Source organism: Aspergillus sydowii (genome assembly GCF_001890705.1).
Source record: "Aspergillus sydowii CBS 593.65 unplaced genomic scaffold ASPSYscaffold_3, whole genome shotgun sequence".
In the NCBI taxonomy this organism is placed as follows: domain Eukaryota; kingdom Fungi; phylum Ascomycota; class Eurotiomycetes; order Eurotiales; family Aspergillaceae; genus Aspergillus; species Aspergillus sydowii.
The window spans coordinates 264288-281802 of NW_024467861.1; the positions used below are offsets into that span (position 1 = coordinate 264288).

At 51.3% G+C, this 17515-nt stretch overlaps 12 protein-coding genes across 12 annotated transcripts; 6 read left to right on the forward strand and 6 right to left on the reverse strand.

The window, feature by feature from the left end:
• Positions 1–7: 7 nt before the first annotated feature.
• On the forward strand, positions 8–788 carry ASPSYDRAFT_731280 (uncharacterized protein). Its single transcript, XM_040850695.1, has one exon. It carries the CDS (start codon positions 249–251, stop codon positions 681–683), a length of 435 nt encoding a protein of 144 aa, XP_040704203.1. The 5' UTR covers positions 8–248; the 3' UTR covers positions 684–788.
• ASPSYDRAFT_197726 (uncharacterized protein) lies at positions 641–1760 on the forward strand. The gene is made up of 2 exons (XM_040843747.1): positions 641–903; positions 965–1760. The coding sequence occupies exons 1-2, from the start codon at positions 894–896 to the stop codon at positions 1561–1563; spliced, it is 609 nt and encodes a 202-aa protein (XP_040704204.1). The 5' UTR covers positions 641–893; the 3' UTR covers positions 1564–1760.
• Positions 1761–4181: 2421 nt separating this feature from the next.
• ASPSYDRAFT_86988 (lanthionine synthetase C family protein) lies at positions 4182–5893 on the forward strand (the record flags this gene model as incomplete). Its single annotated transcript, XM_040851760.1, has 4 exons — positions 4182–4362; positions 4425–4989; positions 5043–5056; positions 5103–5893. The coding sequence occupies 4 exons, from the start codon at positions 4182–4184 to the stop codon at positions 5891–5893; spliced, it is 1551 nt and encodes a 516-aa protein (XP_040704205.1).
• A 748-nt stretch (positions 5894–6641) lies between these two features.
• ASPSYDRAFT_86989 (uncharacterized protein) lies at positions 6642–7190 on the forward strand (the record flags this gene model as incomplete). The annotated part of the gene is made up of 2 exons (XM_040851761.1): positions 6642–6890; positions 6969–7190. 2 exons carry the CDS (start codon positions 6642–6644, stop codon positions 7188–7190), a joined length of 471 nt encoding a protein of 156 aa, XP_040704206.1.
• A 323-nt stretch (positions 7191–7513) lies between these two features.
• Positions 7514–9070, forward strand: ASPSYDRAFT_146375 (uncharacterized protein; the record flags this gene model as incomplete). The annotated part of the gene is made up of 1 exon (XM_040841619.1): positions 7514–9070. One exon carries the CDS (start codon positions 7514–7516, stop codon positions 9068–9070), a length of 1557 nt encoding a protein of 518 aa, XP_040704207.1.
• Positions 9071–9290: 220 nt separating this feature from the next.
• ASPSYDRAFT_147993 (MAPEG family protein) lies at positions 9291–9791 on the forward strand (the record flags this gene model as incomplete). Its single annotated transcript, XM_040841767.1, has 1 exon — positions 9291–9791. The coding sequence occupies one exon, from the start codon at positions 9291–9293 to the stop codon at positions 9789–9791; it is 501 nt and encodes a 166-aa protein (XP_040704208.1).
• Positions 9792–9866: 75 nt separating this feature from the next.
• On the reverse strand, positions 9867–10950 carry ASPSYDRAFT_86992 (uncharacterized protein; the record flags this gene model as incomplete). Its single annotated transcript, XM_040851762.1, has 5 exons — positions 9867–9907; positions 9970–10119; positions 10191–10533; positions 10592–10696; positions 10750–10950. 5 exons carry the CDS (start codon positions 10948–10950, stop codon positions 9867–9869), a joined length of 840 nt encoding a protein of 279 aa, XP_040704209.1.
• An 840-nt stretch (positions 10951–11790) lies between these two features.
• On the reverse strand, positions 11791–12353 carry ASPSYDRAFT_731387 (bZIP transcription factor). The gene has a single exon (XM_040850696.1). It carries the CDS (start codon positions 12260–12262, stop codon positions 11876–11878), a length of 387 nt encoding a protein of 128 aa, XP_040704210.1. The 5' UTR covers positions 12263–12353; the 3' UTR covers positions 11791–11875.
• A 73-nt stretch (positions 12354–12426) lies between these two features.
• ASPSYDRAFT_76902 (uncharacterized protein) lies at positions 12427–13555 on the reverse strand. The gene is made up of 2 exons (XM_040850876.1): positions 12950–13555; positions 12427–12885 (listed from the first exon to the last, which is right to left on the reverse strand). Exons 1-2 carry the CDS (start codon positions 13496–13498, stop codon positions 12493–12495), a joined length of 942 nt encoding a protein of 313 aa, XP_040704211.1. The 5' UTR covers positions 13499–13555; the 3' UTR covers positions 12427–12492.
• Positions 13556–13635: 80 nt separating this feature from the next.
• Positions 13636–14429, reverse strand: ASPSYDRAFT_66353 (arsenate reductase ArsC). Its single transcript, XM_040850358.1, has 2 exons — positions 13953–14429; positions 13636–13898 (listed from the first exon to the last, which is right to left on the reverse strand). The coding sequence occupies exon 1, from the start codon at positions 14376–14378 to the stop codon at positions 13971–13973; it is 408 nt and encodes a 135-aa protein (XP_040704212.1). The 5' UTR covers positions 14379–14429; the 3' UTR covers positions 13636–13898; positions 13953–13970.
• A 120-nt stretch (positions 14430–14549) lies between these two features.
• Positions 14550–15415, reverse strand: ASPSYDRAFT_66354 (uncharacterized protein). Its single transcript, XM_040850359.1, has 2 exons — positions 15291–15415; positions 14550–15194 (listed from the first exon to the last, which is right to left on the reverse strand). The coding sequence occupies exons 1-2, from the start codon at positions 15399–15401 to the stop codon at positions 14676–14678; spliced, it is 630 nt and encodes a 209-aa protein (XP_040704213.1). The 5' UTR covers positions 15402–15415; the 3' UTR covers positions 14550–14675.
• Positions 15416–16075: 660 nt separating this feature from the next.
• ASPSYDRAFT_42137 (GATA-like domain-containing protein) lies at positions 16076–17473 on the reverse strand. The gene is made up of 2 exons (XM_040846416.1): positions 16801–17473; positions 16076–16752 (listed from the first exon to the last, which is right to left on the reverse strand). The coding sequence occupies exons 1-2, from the start codon at positions 17364–17366 to the stop codon at positions 16107–16109; spliced, it is 1212 nt and encodes a 403-aa protein (XP_040704214.1). The 5' UTR covers positions 17367–17473; the 3' UTR covers positions 16076–16106.
• Between the last annotated feature and the right edge of the window lie 42 nt (positions 17474–17515).

Consider the following 17515-nt stretch of genomic DNA (forward strand, 5'->3'; position numbering starts at 1 on the left):
GAGGTTATATATCCCCCGCCTCCTCTTAACAAAACAGCCAAGCAGCACATTTAGGCAGCAGTTATCGCACTGGAGTCGCTGTATGCACAACATGATCAACAGGGCAAGAGGAGGCTGACACCTCCGGGGCCCCAGTTCCTAAAGGTACAATGAGAGACTGACAAGTCAGCCTGCACAGTGGATCTGGTCCTCTGCGGGCCCATCCGGCTGCAAGGCCCGCTTGGCTTACTATATATCGATGTATGTAAATGGCCAACTACCAAGCCCCATATCTCCAAGTTCTACCACCGAATGCAACATATCGCAGAACAACTGTACAAGCGCCTGGGGCTAGCCGCCAAGGACTCAGCCAGGACCTCGCCGTGCCGCTGAAAAAGCCATACAATTCATTTTGTGGCGATGGAGTGGAACCTCAGCCCTGTTTCCCTGTTTGCTGTTGTTCTCGGCGTACTGGCAACCCTTGGCCCAACCAGCGTGGTGGATGCACAGGGCATCTGTGCAGACATGGTTGCCATTTCATGGTTAGTTGCATTTTAATGTTGGTGCCTGCGATGGCGCATCTGTTGTCTACCATTACCATGCCTTGGATAGCAAACCTACGCAGTGGGATGCATACAGTTTTCTTTCCCACACCGATCAGCAGAGAGGCAGCCCCAGAGGGATATAGAAAGCCATATAGCTAGCTCACACTCCGATGCCAAGCGCCAAAGGCTCAAATGTAAACTTGCCCCTAAAAGGAATGCCAGACTGGAACCACTATCGACACCAACAACCAATCGCTTTGAGCGAGAAAGTGGATAATCTGCCATCCATGTTGACTCTCTTCCTTGGCGGGGTTTCCAGCCACTTTCTGTCTTCCACCGATATACTCACGGGTGACCGACACCGCCAGCATGCGCTCCTGTCAGTAACTCCCTGAAACCACATGCTGTGGAGTGTCCAGTTCTCACTAACAGCAAAGCAGTTCTCTACTCCACCAAGCACGCCAAGAAATCCTACCATCCCATCCCCTCAACACTGGACGCGGATGACGTCCTACAAATCTTCCAAGATCACTCCAGTCTCGCAGAGATATTTTGGCCCCCGCTCCATGTCATATCAGACGGAAAGCACACGACACCGAATAGAACAGAATACCGCATCGAATGCGCGCGGAGTTCTGAACCGGGTTCTGCCGTCTCAAAATCCAAGGCTAGCATTATCTCTCGTAAACAAGAGAGAGAAGTTGTGCTTGAGGAAAGCATGCCGCTGGGTATTGAGTTAGGGATTGTACATAGAGTGATTAATGACCTTCCACCCGGGTCTGAAGCTTTAAACAGCCCGTCATCGACGTCTTGTTCTGGACTTTACTTGGAAGTGGAGAGGTCGGTAACAGCGCCAAAACCTCTTTCGATCATAGTCCAAGTGACAGAAGGGCTTGTTTGCAAGACAAAGAATATTGTTTGGGTGTTGGATGAGATGGGGAGGAATGGGAAGGATTTGCCTGCCGCGCTTCAGCAGCTACGAGTGCGAGACAGTGGTGATAGTCCTGAAATAGAGTTGAGGAAGAATAAGACAGAATAGGTTTTTATTTGAGGTATTGCTGGAAGGACAAAGGTGATCGCCGTGTTTAATACTCGACAGTCAACCAGGTCAGGAGCTGAATTCGAATGCGCCACTGGATAGAACTCATCTTAGGAGAGTAGACTTAGTTTTGTATATATAGAGTATACATTTCGTTTATAACAACGTGCAATTAGACCCCATGCGACTAAGCACAGTAGAAGTTGACATAACATTCCGGCTTTCCATCGTCACCAATATCGCACTGATCAATCAATGGGAAGAAATCTTCGTTGGGACATTCCTCAAGGCAGGTTTTGGCACTGCCGCAGGGGGCATCATCTAAGCCGATACTGTTAGCATGCACTAGTCGTGGTGTTTTACCGCGGGGAGCTTACACTGTGCCATGGCGAAGGCGGCCAAGCCGAAAATGGAGAGAATGGAGGTAAAATGCATGACGCTGGCAGAAGAGAGTTAGTGGAGTTGAGGTAGCTCCGATGGGGGAAACTGACAGTGTGGATGTATTGTGAATATATTGTGAAAACAATTTTGGGGGAGAGGGAGCTTCAACGGAGTGGCTGCACCTCTGTCTTTAAGCACATCCTGATAAAAAGCAGATCATGTTGCATGCCAGTAAGGGATCCAAAGAATGCTGTTCTCCATGCCGGTGAGAAATGCAGGACATCTGTAGACTTCTCATAGTCTCTCGAAGATCTGACAGGGGCGAACAGGGGTTATGCAAGTACAGCCAATAAATTACTTTGCGTAGACGCCTTGCATTCAGGTTACACAGAATGGCCGAGCACCGCTGAACCGGGGCCACTCTACTCCGCAAATAGCCTGAATTACTCTCGACAGGATTTTAAATCCTGTTTCTCCTGGGAAATGATCACCGGGAACATGGACAGGAAAGCAAGGGGATGGCCAAGCACTACAAGCATGTAAGAGCCCCCAGGGCGCAGGTTCAGTCAGCCTTTCTTGCTGCAGCGAGCAAACACCAGTGCAGTTGTAGTTGGTTTTGGCCCTGAAACTTTCACACGCAATACAGGTTTCCAGGAACTTGAACACTAGGGTGTATAAAAAGGCCTATTACGCCCTGATAAGGATGCAATATACGTATCATTCTATTCTCATACAGTGCATACTGACGGAGATAGGCTGAAATGCAATCGCAAGAAGCCGTGCCAGAACTGCACTGTCCGAGGGGAGCAGGTTGAATGCTCGTTCAACGGTTCAACCGCTGGAGCGCCGCTCTCATCACGCGGGCCGAGAAATGGGGACACAATGCGCCACCGCATCGACCATCTGGAGGGCAGGTGACTGATTGCCGAGTATTCCATCATCCAGTAATGCGTCGTCGGAGGAGACTCAGAGGCCTGGTGTTGTGCCTGGCTCAGACTCAAGTCGCGTTGGCACGACCGTAATTGATGGACCCGACGATGTCCAACCGAGTCTTACAGATACCGATAGGGCCAGTCTTCTCTTCGGTCAAGTAGAGCGCATGGACCTACCGGTGATACTTGTACAGTGGCTCTTTGACTATCAGAACTTTCCGTTGTCAATTCCACGTAGGTGCCTCCTGACGCTACCAGAGCACGCACTTACCGACTGGCAGCCATCATACATCAACCTACTTTTATGCGAGAGGTATATTAACTCCCCATAGACGTCGGCTACTTGTCTATCGTATACAATCGAAACCCTTTGCTTCAACGCTACCGTCGAGCTTAACAGAAACGGCGACAAGCCGTGGTCTGTGGATCATGACCGGTGTCCTAGTTCGCGCGGCCGTCAACATGGGTTATCGCCGCGACCAAGACCATCCCGTCCCTGTCGACTCTGGAAGCGGAATACAGGCGCCAGGTTTGGCTTTCTGTAGAGAGCATGGATGAAGTTGCCTCGTTCTTGTCTGGTATGCCGCGCATGTTGCCGCCATCAATTCCGATACGAAAGAGCCGAAATCTCGGCGGACGAGACCGGAAATAGAACCCGAGTTTGAGACGCATACCTTGCTGGAAGCATTTGAGAAATCAGCTTCTCTCTGGCAAGAAGCTCCGAGGTCCTGCGATGAGGCCTGGAGAGTGTGCAGGATCTCGACAACCATGCTTCGGGGCCTGAAAACTGCCACCCAGCCCAACCGCCGCGGTCAATTGCTTCTAGATATGATGAACCTAGAGACATCTGATGTTATTTCGATCTGCTCGATGACAAAGAAATCGACTGGGTACGTTGTCCTTTCCTCCGAGGTCGCATCTGCTAATGAACCCAGGCGTGGTGGGACAAAACCCTCGAGAGTTCCCCACTGTTGAATGAACAGGCCACAAATCAAGCGGTCAAGGCGTGTAGATCAGCAGGGTTAGGTACCGGAAGGGCCATGGCAGATCCTTCAACCAGTCTGCATCCGTGATGTAGATCAATTACGTGCATAAAGCCATGAACACAGCGATGTAACTAGTTAACTTATGGGGGCTTATGTCAGTCGTTGCCTTACACGTCAGACGCGGGGGAGTGGTGCCTGAAGGGTTCAGCCTATAAACACAAGCCACAAACTGTCAAACCGAAAGCACGCCATTTAAAGCTGCTGCTGACCCAATTCAAGCCTCAATCTGCAAGGTACATCTGCATCAGTTTGTATCACAATGTCGGACCGGCCGCAGTTCTACCCCAACACGCTCGAACTCCCCCAAATCAACCAACCAACGCTCCAACAGGCGCTCACCGATCTTAGCACCGCGGTCCATAATGGCGTCAAAATTATCGAGACTGGAGATCCTGCTCGCGGGCAGTACGACGGGAGAGGTATATTCACGGGAGAACTGGGTATGACTCGCTTCCCGACAGGGCTATTTGCCCATTGTATGAAGCCCAACTAATGTTTACAGGAATCGCCCTGGCATATCTCCGTCTGGCCCAACAAACGCCGTCGCTAGAAAAAAGCGGAGAGTCCATCCCAAATTTCTACGCTCTATCCGGAGCCCGAATTCCAGTGGACGGTCCTGATCTCCCGCTCCAGTTAGGCGGGCTCTCGCCTCTACCCTCAAAATCGCCAGTCGCCGCAGTTGCGGTGAGGATCCTGCATAAATCCGCCTCGGAGATCGCAGAGACCATTTCCGACGCCGATATTGCCTGTCTAGCAGATGCTGTTAAACTGTCCCTTAGTCATGGCGCTACTGGCCTCTACCACGGGCGTGACCTTGGTGCGGATGAGGTGTTGTTTGGTCGGTCTGGGCTGCTTTGGGTACTTTTGAATGTTAGAGCCAAGGTCGACACTTTTCCTCCGGCGCAGAGGGGCCTGTTACGGCCCGTGCTGGACAGCATTCCTGACCTCCTGCGCCGCATTGTTGATGCTGGCAGAGAGGGATCCGCTCATTATGTCAAGAAGCATGGAGAAAAGGATTCCCTTCCATTGATGTGGCCCTGGATGCCGGGGCATTATGGAATCGGGTGGTGAGTACCGCTGCAGTACCGTTCTCAAACCCATAAACTAACAAACATACTAGGGCTCACGGATTGAGTAAGTTCGCACTTGCCATTGACATACAGCCAACTAACAAAACCAGCGGGCATCATCCCCATCCTCCTCGCCAGCCGCCCAGAGGAAGTAAAGCCCTACCTCACCGAAATCGGATCCACCATTACAGCCCTCTGCAACATCTGCATCGAGCACAACGGCCACCTCCCAACAACAATCCCCCCGCGTCACTCAACCAGCTCTCGCGAAAGCCCCCTCGTACAGATATGCCACGGCGCGCCGGCAATTCTGGGCCTGCTCGGTTCTGCTATGAAGAACACTGACCTCCTCGTAAACCACTGGACACCGGAGTGGGAAACCGCCGCGCGCCTCGCAACAGAGCGCGTCTGGGAACAGGGTCTCCTCTCGAAGGGCGGGGGTCTTTGTCACGGTATCACAGGAAACGCATGGCCGTTGCTGATGCTGCATGATGTTTTCGAGTACAGCCGTGACGCATTGAGGAGGGCACGTGAGAATTACCAATCCCGACAAGGACAGGGAAAAAAGCAGCAGGAGATCCCTGAGATGTTAAGTGGTGATTACTTCCTCAGCCGCGCACTAGCAATGATTCTTCACGCGCGCGAAACACAGCCGTATAACCACGCCAAGTCATCAGGGACAGCATCAAATGACTACCGCCTGCCGGACCATCCGTACTCTCTCTTCGAGGGATTAGCAGGGATGCTATGCGCGTGGGGTGAAACGGTCGCTGTGCTTCGAGCCCGGCTGCGCGAGATGGAGCTTGGTGAGGCTGGGGAGGACGAAGCGTTTAAGAAATGCATCCAGCAGCAACTTGGGTTCCCGTGTCTGGGTGGGAACGGGGCAGTTGGTGTGCTTTGAATAGCGTTGCCTATGAAATACTTGGGTGGGACTTTGACTACATATCTTCATTATAGCGAAGCAACTCTAAAACATGGTTCGTAGTTGGAGAATGCACCCTGCAGCTTGTATGGGATGGTAGTCGTTTGTGGGCTCTGATTCTGCCGTGTCCGAGTTAGACCAAAAGCCTTCTCTTTCAAATTCATTATTTTTTTAATCCCCTTATGGTCCAAATTGTGGTTGTGCATTTTTATTCTCTGCTTTATCCACTTCCAGATCCATTACACATAAGTAGGGCTTGGAGGCCTAGAGCAACACTTAGAGAACGGTGACAATATTCATTAACTATGAATACTTATGGAAAGGATCCCAGCCTTTGGCGCCAATAGGTCCAATGTTCCGCGCAATAAAAAGAGAAACCACAGCCTCGTGCGAATTACAGACCCCCCAAACCCTCGTGCGAGGACGCGAAAGGCTGAAGGAACAAGCGTACCCAATGATAGCGCTGCACGCCACTATCCAAGCTGTTCTCGATCCAATAGCAGAGGCATACGAGTTATACCACAAGGCTGGACCCAAGAATGCTGGCAAGGCTGGAGACCTTACGAGCAGGACCCCTCTTTCCAATATAACGAGCTTCTCAGATGAGGGACATGATATCTATTTAATCAGCGCCATCCCCAGCTCGGCGAGTCCGAATATTCACTCGTTCACCCCATCTACACTGTCCCTCAAACAACAGCCTTAACATCCACTCTCTACAGTAAACATGTCCAACATCAGAGAAAGCCCAAACCTCATCCGCGACGACTACGGCCGCAGCAGATGGGAGAGCGTAATCGACTACATCAATGAAATGCAAGATCAAACAATCTACATACCCCCCCGGCCTGCAAACATTCACAGCTCGAAGGACTACGACCTCCGGATTGATCTCCAGGGAATTTTCCCGGACCACTCACGGTCTAATGTAACATGGTTCAATATCCAAGTGCAAGAGAATAGAGCGCGGGGTGGTGTATGTCTCCCCTTTCTTTCTTTCAATTTTTTTTTTTTTTTATCTCTTACACTTCTAACGAGTCACTGGAAACTACAGGCCAACACAACCGTCTTCACAACATACGTACACAAAGAAGGATACGAGAACTGGAGCGCGCACCACCTGAACAGCTCGACCATCCTCAAGGCCATGCAGCAGCAAGCTCTGCATCAACAGCCTGAATGCTGTGTGTTTATGACGCGGAATGGAAATTCGATCTCCTCTGCGCGGATTCCGCGGTCGCCGGATGGGATTCGGTATACGATTTGGACGCCGTAACGCACTTCGCTAAGGCAGTTTGCGAGATGACTCGGCTGGCAGGAGGCTTGGAGATGGTTAGGCGACGCAGATACCCGGTAAAGGCTGTTCACTGCCGGTAACTGCCGATCAACTAATCAGAGCTCTTCGCCGAAGTCTAGATGGATCGTGAAGAAGTACTAAAGCGAGATAGACAATCACGTGGAGTGAAATGAATTGGAGTAGGACAGTTAGTTAAATTAAATAATTCGAACCATTAAACCAAAATAATTTCCTTTCCCTGTTCTTTTGTCATTGCCATTACAGCTGCTCGCCTGCCATTCCACACGCGGACCAACGCCAAAATGCTCCGCCATACACCGGCCCTCGCGGCCGTATTCCTGGCCCTATCCCAAGGAACAACAGCAAGCTACGCCTTCTACGTCGGCAAAAACCTCACAGCCAGCGGGGCCACCATGATCGGAGGCACAGGCGAAGAAGTCTCCAGCCACTGGCTGCAACTGTTCCCCGCGCGCAACCACCCGCCCAACAGCACAATCACCGTCGGGGTGACGCAGGACGCGATCTACCCGGGCGAACTGATCCAGATCCCGCAGGTGAACCATACATACCGGTATCTGAGCATGGAGTATACGGATTTCGAGGGGTTGCCGCCGCCACTGACGAATGGCGGGGTTAATGAGTTTGGGGTTGGGGTTAGGGATGTTTGGGCGGATAACAGGGATGAATTGCTGGAGATGACGCCTGATCCGCAGCGCGGACTGCAGTATAGTGACCTTGCCAGGGTGGTGATGGAACGGGCGAAGACGGCTAGAGAAGGGGTGCAGATTATTGGGGATATGATCAAGAAGTATGGAGAGGCGACTTACGGTGGGAACTCGCATCTTATTGCTGATTATAATGAGGGCTGGGTTGTCTGGGAGATGGCTGGGGGGAAGGGTCTTTGGGCTGCGCAGCGTCTGGGTCCTGATGAGGTTAAAGTGCTTTATCCGGGGTATATCGAGGATTTCCCCGTTGATTTCCAGAACAGTCCTGACTACATGGGCTCCGACAATATCGTCTCCTTTGCCGTCGAGCAGGGCTGGTGGAATAAGACCTCCGGCAAGCCATTCAACATCTTCGACATCTACGGGCCCCAGGATCCCCGGTATAAAGCCCGCGACGGCGGATACAAGTACATGTCCCAGGCGGCCTTGGAAAACGCTACATTGGCAATGGCCCCCGTCACAGAAGAAGACCTCATGGCGCGGGTCCGCGACCACCGCATCTCGGACGACGAATCCGGGTACGGACAGGTCCTTACACTAAGTCCTGGCGTAGACGCAGACATGCTTCGGATCTGGATTGCGCCGACGGGCTCTGTCTCTGCACCTTTCGTCCCCTGGTGGTTGGGCGTGCAGTCCATCCCGCCTGAATTCGGGGAGCACAGATACCTGACGACGGGGGCGTCGAGCAGCTTCCTGAATCCTGATTACCAGCTGCAGGAGGCGTCGGAGTTTGCGGGCCGCGTGTTCAAGCGCGTGCTGTACTATATGTGCTCCGCGCCGAACCAGTATCTCCCGCTTGTTACGGAGGTGTTGAATGGGTTTGAGTCGGAGTCTCGAGAGCAGGTTTACCGGTGGGTTGAGAAGGCCGCACAGGGCTTAATCGATGCTGGTCAGCGGGAAGAAGCTCAGTCGTTGTTGACATATTACTCTCATTCTCGAGCAGCTAAGGCTCTTGAGATTGGCCACCGCTTGAACGGTGCTCTGGACGGGTATATCAAGCTCACTGGCAAGTGGCAGAGCCCGACTGGGAGTGAAATCAACGACAGCGGCGAGGGAAATGAGACGGTGAACTGTCTGGTTGGGTACGATCCAGACCAGCCTGCATATCTCCAGCATCAGGCACGGGGGTTTTAATATTGGACGTTGTGAAAGACACGGGTCTGCTCAGGCTGTATGACCATACATCCCTGGTATGTAAGCACTAAGCAGCGTAGATTCATCCAATTCCGTGGCCGGAACCCGACCCGATTGCGCCCGGAATGCGCCAGACATAAATAAGCCCTCGCGCCATTCATTAATGCAAGTTTGTTCTTCCCATTTTACCTCTGATTACTGTACCTCGAATAGAACCACCATGTCCGCTTCAGCCGCCCTCGGCCTCTCTGGCAGTTCGGCCACCACAATCCCCCACTACGGCCCAGCAGCCCTAATCTTCAATTTCGTCTTCGCATACGGCCTCCTCTCCTCTCGAACCCTAAAGCAGATCTACGGCCTAGACCACAATGTCTCGCCCCGAGAAGACCTAGCGAAATATGGCGACGCCGCAGTGCGCGAAGGCAAAATCAGCCAGAAAACACTCAACATGCTGAAGCGGAACGAGAGCGCGCATGCAAACGCAGTCGAGAACTACACATTACTCGTTGCGGGGGTGGGACTTGCGACTGTGGCCGGCGTGGATAAGGTGGTGATGAATCGGGCGGTTACGGTTTATACGCTTGCTAGACTTGCCTATGCGGTTGTTTATGTTTCTGTTGAGAGGCCGCTGTTGAGCCAGCTGAGGGGTGTTTGTTGGTGGATTGGGAATGTTAGTTGTTTGACGCTGTTGTGGAAGGCGGGGAAGTTGTTGAGTGCTTGATTGTTATGTATAGTGGTGTACATCATTTAAAGAATAGTATGAGGATTTAAACCCTATGACACCGCCGCACGCCTTCTACCAACCACCAGCTTTGACGGCATAAATCTGGAATGAACCTAGACCACTGGTTAGGACTCCGTCTCGGAAACTACATCACGCAGAGGAACAAATAACTTACCAACCCACTCATTGAAATCGACATCTGCAAACTTCGCAGCCGGTATTCTGACAGAGTCCTTACCAGAGCCGCAGCAACTGCCACCTCCGGAGGCAACAGAACCCTCTTTGTAGACATTGATATCGGCCTTTGTATCCACGATCAAAACACCTGTATCATAGCAAAAACGATTAGTATCGCATTAATACCCTTCCAATATGTAATAGAAGACGAAAACTCACCTGTAAACCCCGCCTGTGCTAGCCACGCTTCATACTCAGCCACCAGACTCGCACCCGAAACGCAACCCACATAGAGCGCCATATCACCCAGTATATCCTGCGACAGTTGTTTTCTCGCCAGGATATCGCTAATAGCAACTCTCCCGCCGGGCTTCAAGATTCGCGCCATCTCCGTAAATACAGCGGGCTTGTCTTCTTTAGGAACAAGGTTAATGACGCAGTTACTGATTATACAGTCGACGCTGGAGTCCGCGAGCGGAATCGATGTGATGGTGGACTTGATGAACTCGGCATTCGTCAGTCCGGCGGACTTTGCGTTCTTGCGCGCGAGGTTTATCATATCCTGTCGGGTGTAATGTATTAGCAGCAGTAGTAGGATACAGATGGAATGGAGTGACCACCTCCGTCATATCAACCCCAATAGCCCTCCCCTGATCGCCGACCTTGCGAGCAGCAAGCAGGACATCAATACCGCCGCCGCTGCCCAAATCCACAATCGTTTCTCCCTGGCTCATAGTCAGCAACGTAATAACGGTAGTAATGGGGCGCACAACCATACCGGCTTGATGCTGGCAAACGCTGTTGGATTCCCACAGCTGACGCCGAGGTTCGCTTTCTCGGGAAGCGAGGACAGGTCGTCCGCGCTGTATCCGAAAGCCTGCGCGATCTTGTCGTCTGCGTCCTGTTGGGTGGATGGGTTGGTGTCTTTGGCTATGCCGCCGTATCGGGCTTGGACGTTGTTATAGACGTCTTGGTTCATTTTGAGCTAGTAGCGTATTTTCAATGGTACGGAGGAAGGGGAAGTTGACAGTGAGAGCCTGGAGGGGAAGAGGGTCGGAGATCAAGCGGTACCTGGGCTATTTATGCTCTTTATGTTATGCATTGGCAGTGTCTTGGCTTATGTCATGCCCAGGTTCCGTTGCTGATTGGGCGACTGCATAACTGGTATGTCACCGTTTATGACAGCAGCTATTGGTCTATCTTTAGCATACTATATTCTTAAAATGGTGACATGCCAGATATTGTAGCTCTGGTCAACTAAACTACAACCACTTATGGTCATGGTGCGGAAGCCGCCACGTACTGGCCCCACAGGTCGTATCGATTGTACGTGGCAAAGAGATACATACGGTCATTGGAACCACCATGACGCATTTATCAACGAAAAATGGGGCCACAGGTATATTATTCCGTCCTACTATCACACAAGCTCAGCAAGCACCGCCAGAAGGGTCCTGTTATCCACTCGACATCCCTCTCCCGGAAGAGCCGGTGTCCTATAGCCACCTCGCAGCCTCGTCTCCAGCTCCAGCACATTCCTCCCTGCTCTGTTGCATTGGACGATAAGATGGAACGCAATGCTGCATAATGTCGTCTCACTGTCCACCGACCCTGCGGTTGAGCCTGTTACCCTGTCCATGTTTCGAACCGTTCCAGCCAGGTCTTCTCTTATAGATAGGCGAGCGTCGAAATTAGCTAAAATCTCGCTTTCCCATATATTCGGTCCTGGATCCATTGGGAGCGACCAGGGCGAATTGAACTGAAAATTCTCGCTGCTCGGTGGGATAGACTGGGCTGGTACAGCATGCCCGAGGGCCAGCTCTGTGGAGGATACAGATTCTAGCAGGGTAATCTCGTCACCCGTTATACCGGGGATCTAAACATCCAGGATTAGTATAGCCGTATTAGTGCAGGAGCTCCAGAAGTGATAAGGTGGACATCCCAACCTCCAAGTCCATAAACTGCATGTCGGACAAGCCTGAAGCAAGCATAAACGGCTGAACATCGGAAGCAGAAGTAGAAGTAGAAGCCGGACCCGGTTGATCCTGAGTCCTGCTCGCAGTGCTCTGGAGATACCCAGTCAACGACACTTCATCAAACCCAACTGACTCTAGTAACCCCCTTAATGCGCGATTCTCATGTTCTAGACTCTGCTGTGAGAATTCAGTCGCTGCTGCCTCGAGCTGCTCAACTCGTCGCTCTAGTTGCAGAACACGTTCTTTCTTACGTTCTCGTGATTTACGCTGGTTACGCCGTACCCTGGCGAGGTCCTCGGCCTGGTTGTTTGTCATTAACAGCTTCGAAATGATGTTGGCTTGGGGGTTGCCTTGGTCTTGCGTTTCGGTCGTGGCATGGCGTATATCTTTACTTCGTGGGTGAGTGATGGGAGGAATACGAGTATACAGCTTGCATCGAGCGGCGATATGACAGTGACCCCTCATTGCCAATCCAGTTAGTCAGCAGCAAGGTACATTCTTTTAGTACATGTCTATTTGTCTATATCGGTAACCTATTCTTAACACTACGTACTAGCAGCCTTTGCCGCTTTCACCCTCTTTTCTTCCCTCTCACTAAACCGATCCCCAAAGGCATCTATATGCGGCCGCATCAGAATCGTATACTTCACAAACTCCTCCATACAATCCACCAAGCGATCCCGATTCCCACTCGCCTTGAGCCGCTGATCCCCCGGCTTCCCCTCATCCGGGAAATGCGTATAAGCCTGCGGAATCGACGACTGGTTAGGAATGGTGAACATGCGCATCCACCGCCCAAGGATCCGCAGCGAGTTCACGGCATTGAAGGACTGCGATCCGCCGCAGACTTGTCCGATGGCTAGAGTACGGCCCTGCGTTGGCCGGACGCTCCCTGTGCTGAGTGGGATCCAGTCGATCTGGTTCTTGAATGCTGCGGTCTGGCACCCGGCGCGTTAGTACGTAAATTTTTATCAAATAGGATGCGGAAAGTGATTAACGTACTAGATTCCCATGCTGCTCTGGCGAAATCCAAACATGGCCCTCGCTCCACGCACTGAGGCTCCGCAGTTCCTGGACCTTGTGATGGTCCTGGTCGGTGTCGTTCTTCACCGGTAGGCCCTCGGGATTAAACACCCGGACATCGCATCCCAGGCGGAAGAGGATACGGGCAGCTTCGAACGCCACGAGACGGGAGTAGGAGCGTCGGCGCAGACTACCGTAGAGAACCAAGACTTTCAGGCGGCGATTCGTGAGAGCCAGGTCTTTGGCCGCTAAGTCCAGGACTGTCGTTAATTCCAGCTTGCTGACCCAGTCGTCCGCATTGTCGGTAAGGAGGAATGGGCGGTATTGCTGGCGTACTTGGATGTCGTCCTCTGTCTCCGGGAGTGCCAACGATTGGATGCTTTCTACCCCATGAAACTCGCTTGACGCTGATAGGTTGTTTGCAGCGGTCATTGTCCTGATACTTGTTGCGTGTATGTATCGGGAAAATCGTGAACTGCTGCGAGGTATATGCTTGAACGGTAACGCTCTCCCGAGAGAAAGCCACATTAGCACGGCTTTGCGAGTTGTTCCAATGCGGCGCAAGTCAAAGTATATGGTGTTAATTTGTAAGACTGACGGGTCATCGTGGTAAGAAACTTGGTCGCCGGGTGGGCGAGAGAATGAGGATGCATGTCACTGCTGGACGCTGATTGGCGGGTAATATTTTCAACATAGAAGTTGTGCAGAATATCAAGGACGAGAACTGTGGGTCAAGCCGTTCATTGATACCCGCATGTAAGCTACCTTACACTGTTACAGGTTCTAAAAAGCATCGATATATACTTTATATACTTGAACACTATACACGCTGATTTCAAGACAACACGGACCGCCTGCTAATAGACCATGTCCTTGGTCACCATCAACCTCATTCTAATGCTTCAGAATCTTTGGAAAGCCTACCCAGCTTTTCGTTACCGAACCGTTAGCACTGGAACATTAAGGGAATAGGCCCGCATACAGTTTCACCCGAAAACGCTCAAGCACTTCCCTCCAACTCAGCAATAAGCCCCTCCACGCGACGGCGGATTTCATCCCGGATCGGACGTATCGCATCCAGTCCCTGCCCAGCTGGATCCTGAAGTTCCCAGTTAAGATATCTCTTCCCGGGGAAAACAGGACAGGCATCGCCGCAGCCCATGGTGATAACGACATCGCTGAGACGCACTGCATCTTCGGTGAGGATCTTCGGTTTCTGGCTTGCCAGGTCGATGCCTTCCTCGCGCATAGCGTCGATTACCGCAGGATTGACAGAGTCTGCTGGGGCGGAGCCAGCGGAGCGTACTTCTATCGTGGCTCCGGCGAGGTGGGTGAGGTAGCCGGCGGCCATCTGAGAGCGGCCTGCGTTGTGGATGCAGACGAATAGGACGCTGGGTTTACGAGACATGCTGACCGCAGTGACTGGTGATGACTGGTATGAAACGGGCGAGAATCTGAAGATAAACCGTTGGACCAGGGTAAAGCTGGCTTCATCGCGGTCAACGATTTACATAGAATAACAACGCAGAGCGGGAGCCAATCAACGTCTCCCAGTGACATATCTATACAAAGAGTGATGCGCTGTATTGTTTCATGAAGATCAATTAATTAAAAGTAAATTAAGTCCAGCCAATAAATACACATAAATCACGTAAACACTCGCACTCAACCTAACCGTATTCGCACCGCAACATACATAATAAAATTAGGCATGTATCCCCGTAACCTGGTTCATAAAGTCGTATAAACCGAATTCCCTGTCACTGTCCTCAGCTGGATCATAGCCAAAATCCACTGGTTCTAGCAGGAGAGCCGCACTTCCAACTCGGTCCTTCCTTTTCATTTCTCCCTGCTTTCGCATGTATTTCTTCCAGCCAGGGACTCTGGTTCGAGTAGTAGTTGTCTCAAATCGGAGTTTCTTTGCAACCTTGGCAGCGAAACTGCCGTCCTTGTAATCGGTTCTCTTGTGTATGGCGGGATGGCGCGAACAGGGGCTCTCCACGAACAAGGCCCGGCGAGGTAAGTCTGGGAGTCGCAGACGTCGCAAGTTCAATGGGCGACGCTTTGGCACTTTGCCGGCGGCATCCGAGCTTTTAAGTTTGTTCTCTGGAGTCCGGAGTATATCCGCTCGCAATGCCGATGCCGTCCCTGACCTCCGTAACGGAGTCAGTGGATGTTGCGCTTCGGATAGTTTCATAGGGAGAGGAGCGTCCACAGCAGTGTTCTAGACGGTGTTAGAAGTGGCAAAAAAAAAACCAAAGTGGCGCGCGCGAAGGAATGCATTGCTTGCACTTTGCACGTTCAGCGCGGTGTCTCGTACCAAGTTACCCTCAACCCCCGTGAGAGGCTGACGGTCATTTGACTTCAGGTTCTTGTCCATAATAATTGGCGTCGCATAATATGTGAGAAGAGCTGGTGATATTGTTGACATGCCCCATGACCAGCGGATATAAAACGCGCTTAAATGCTTGCTATGTGTCAACACGCTGTTGTTTTGTTTACCATTTTTGGCCTTTCCCGAACCTCGGGTTTCCGGAATGTGACAAATCAAACCCCCAAGGTCATTTAATTGAAGTATGGTAGCACAACAGGGGGGCTTTTGGTTTTGTGGCGCTGTTGGAATGTGCCAGGACTGCCGCCGGGTCTGTGTGGAGAACATCCAGTGTCAATATTGAGTGTGGCATTCACTGTGGGGAATATTAAGCATATCAAACATATTAACTCATTTTTATGGAGAATTCTAATTTGTTGGCTAGTATTCTTTCATTTACAGTGTCGTCGGCAATGAGGGCTGCTGGCGGCCGACATTTTCTCAGCCCTAGAGTTTGCTAGCATTACTGATCCGTAAACATCCACCCTTTTTTGGTAGATGGTTTTATCCAATAGTTTTCCAGAAAACACCGTGTCACATAATCTAAAGAATAGGAATCCATAGGGTTAGCCTTGCGAGTTCCATCACATTTAGGTTCAGCAGAGGACATTACTACGTAGTACAGTGGTGTATACACTACCAATCATGCTGATCGCGTCAATACGAGAGATAAAATATGTGCAAGTATAGGTATATGTATTAAGATTAAAAATTAAGTACATAGTTATGATATAGGCTAACCGTCGACAGCGGGCGCGGTCATGGTTAATACATTGGGATGTACCTTTTCCACGACCAACAAGTAGCAGTTGAATGCTGCAGATCCGGGGCATCACCATGATGTTTGAGCGTAGTAGAAGGCAGCGGAGCAATCGTTTTATTACCACCACTTGAGCCCCCCAGTTTCACGGTGTAGGATTTATCCCAGGATAGCTCGTCTCCGAACTCCAGGCATTCTTTCTCTACTCCTTCTTCTGTCCCGTCGTTTGTAATGGCGATGCATTGCAGGACCTCTTGATTGAAACGGATCCGGCGCTTTCCGCTGCGCAGGCCGGTGCCAGAAGCTGGTGTTTTGGTTGCCAATTGGCTGCCGTGGGCAGGTTTCACCAGGTCGTACAGTTTATGTATAATTGGCCTAGGTTCCGGCTGCTGGGTAGGGCGTCTTGAAGGGTGGCGAGAACGCTCAGCTGGTGATACCTTCGGAGTAGCGCTCATTCCGGCCACTTGTGGACATGGAGATTGTTGTAGGATAGTCTCAGACACAGTCCTCTTTTTCAAAATTGACTTAGGGCTGCGGCAGCTTTTGCGCGACCGACAATAGCTTGCAGGGGGTGAAGCCTTCACCGGTTTCTCTTGTATATGGGAGGTTCTGAGCGGCCCATATAGAAATGTATCATCAGACTCTTTCAGCCTGGTACTTCATTAGCTGCGATGATAATAACAGAGGTGCTAGACTTACCAGTTCAGCGCAACCGGGGAGACAGTACCCAAATTGTCTCTCAATTTAGCCCATGCTCTCCAGGCAGCATTTTCTAGTCTAGCACTATTTTCATATTTGTCTCTGTGGAAGCGGACATATCGCCAGGATTCTCGGAGATCCTGTTCACTCCACCCATGCGATAGATAGTCGACATGTCTTGAAGGCTTCTCTTCCACTGAAATATCGTCTGCGGCTGGTGTTCGTAACTTTGTTCGACATTTCAACATTTGTACCTCCTGTGATTTGGGTCTGCTGGACGATACGCAGGCTTCGTAAGGAGGAGGAAGATCTTGCGTGATAACCACTGGGTCTGGCTGGGAGGCAGATGGTGGTGCCGTAGAATTGTTCGATATAGTTGAATTCTGGTCATCCAACAAATATGAATATGCACACACCTTGGCTATCAGCTCGCCTGGGTGCTCCAGGGCATATCTCTGCGCGATGGGACTCCGCGCTTTGGTTGGCGAGAAGTACGGATAGCTCTGGACCATAATATATGCCGAGCTATCGTAGACTGGCTCCCGCTGGCAGGGAATGGAAAACATATTGTAGTAAAGGAAGAAATTGTCAACGAGGGACATATAACGTGCAAAAGGTAGGTGGCAGCAGTATAACAGTTCCACAGGTCAGCCCAATTGTGTCGTATTCTTTTGTTCGTTCGTAGGCTGCAGAAGAACGAGTAGTAACCACCCAG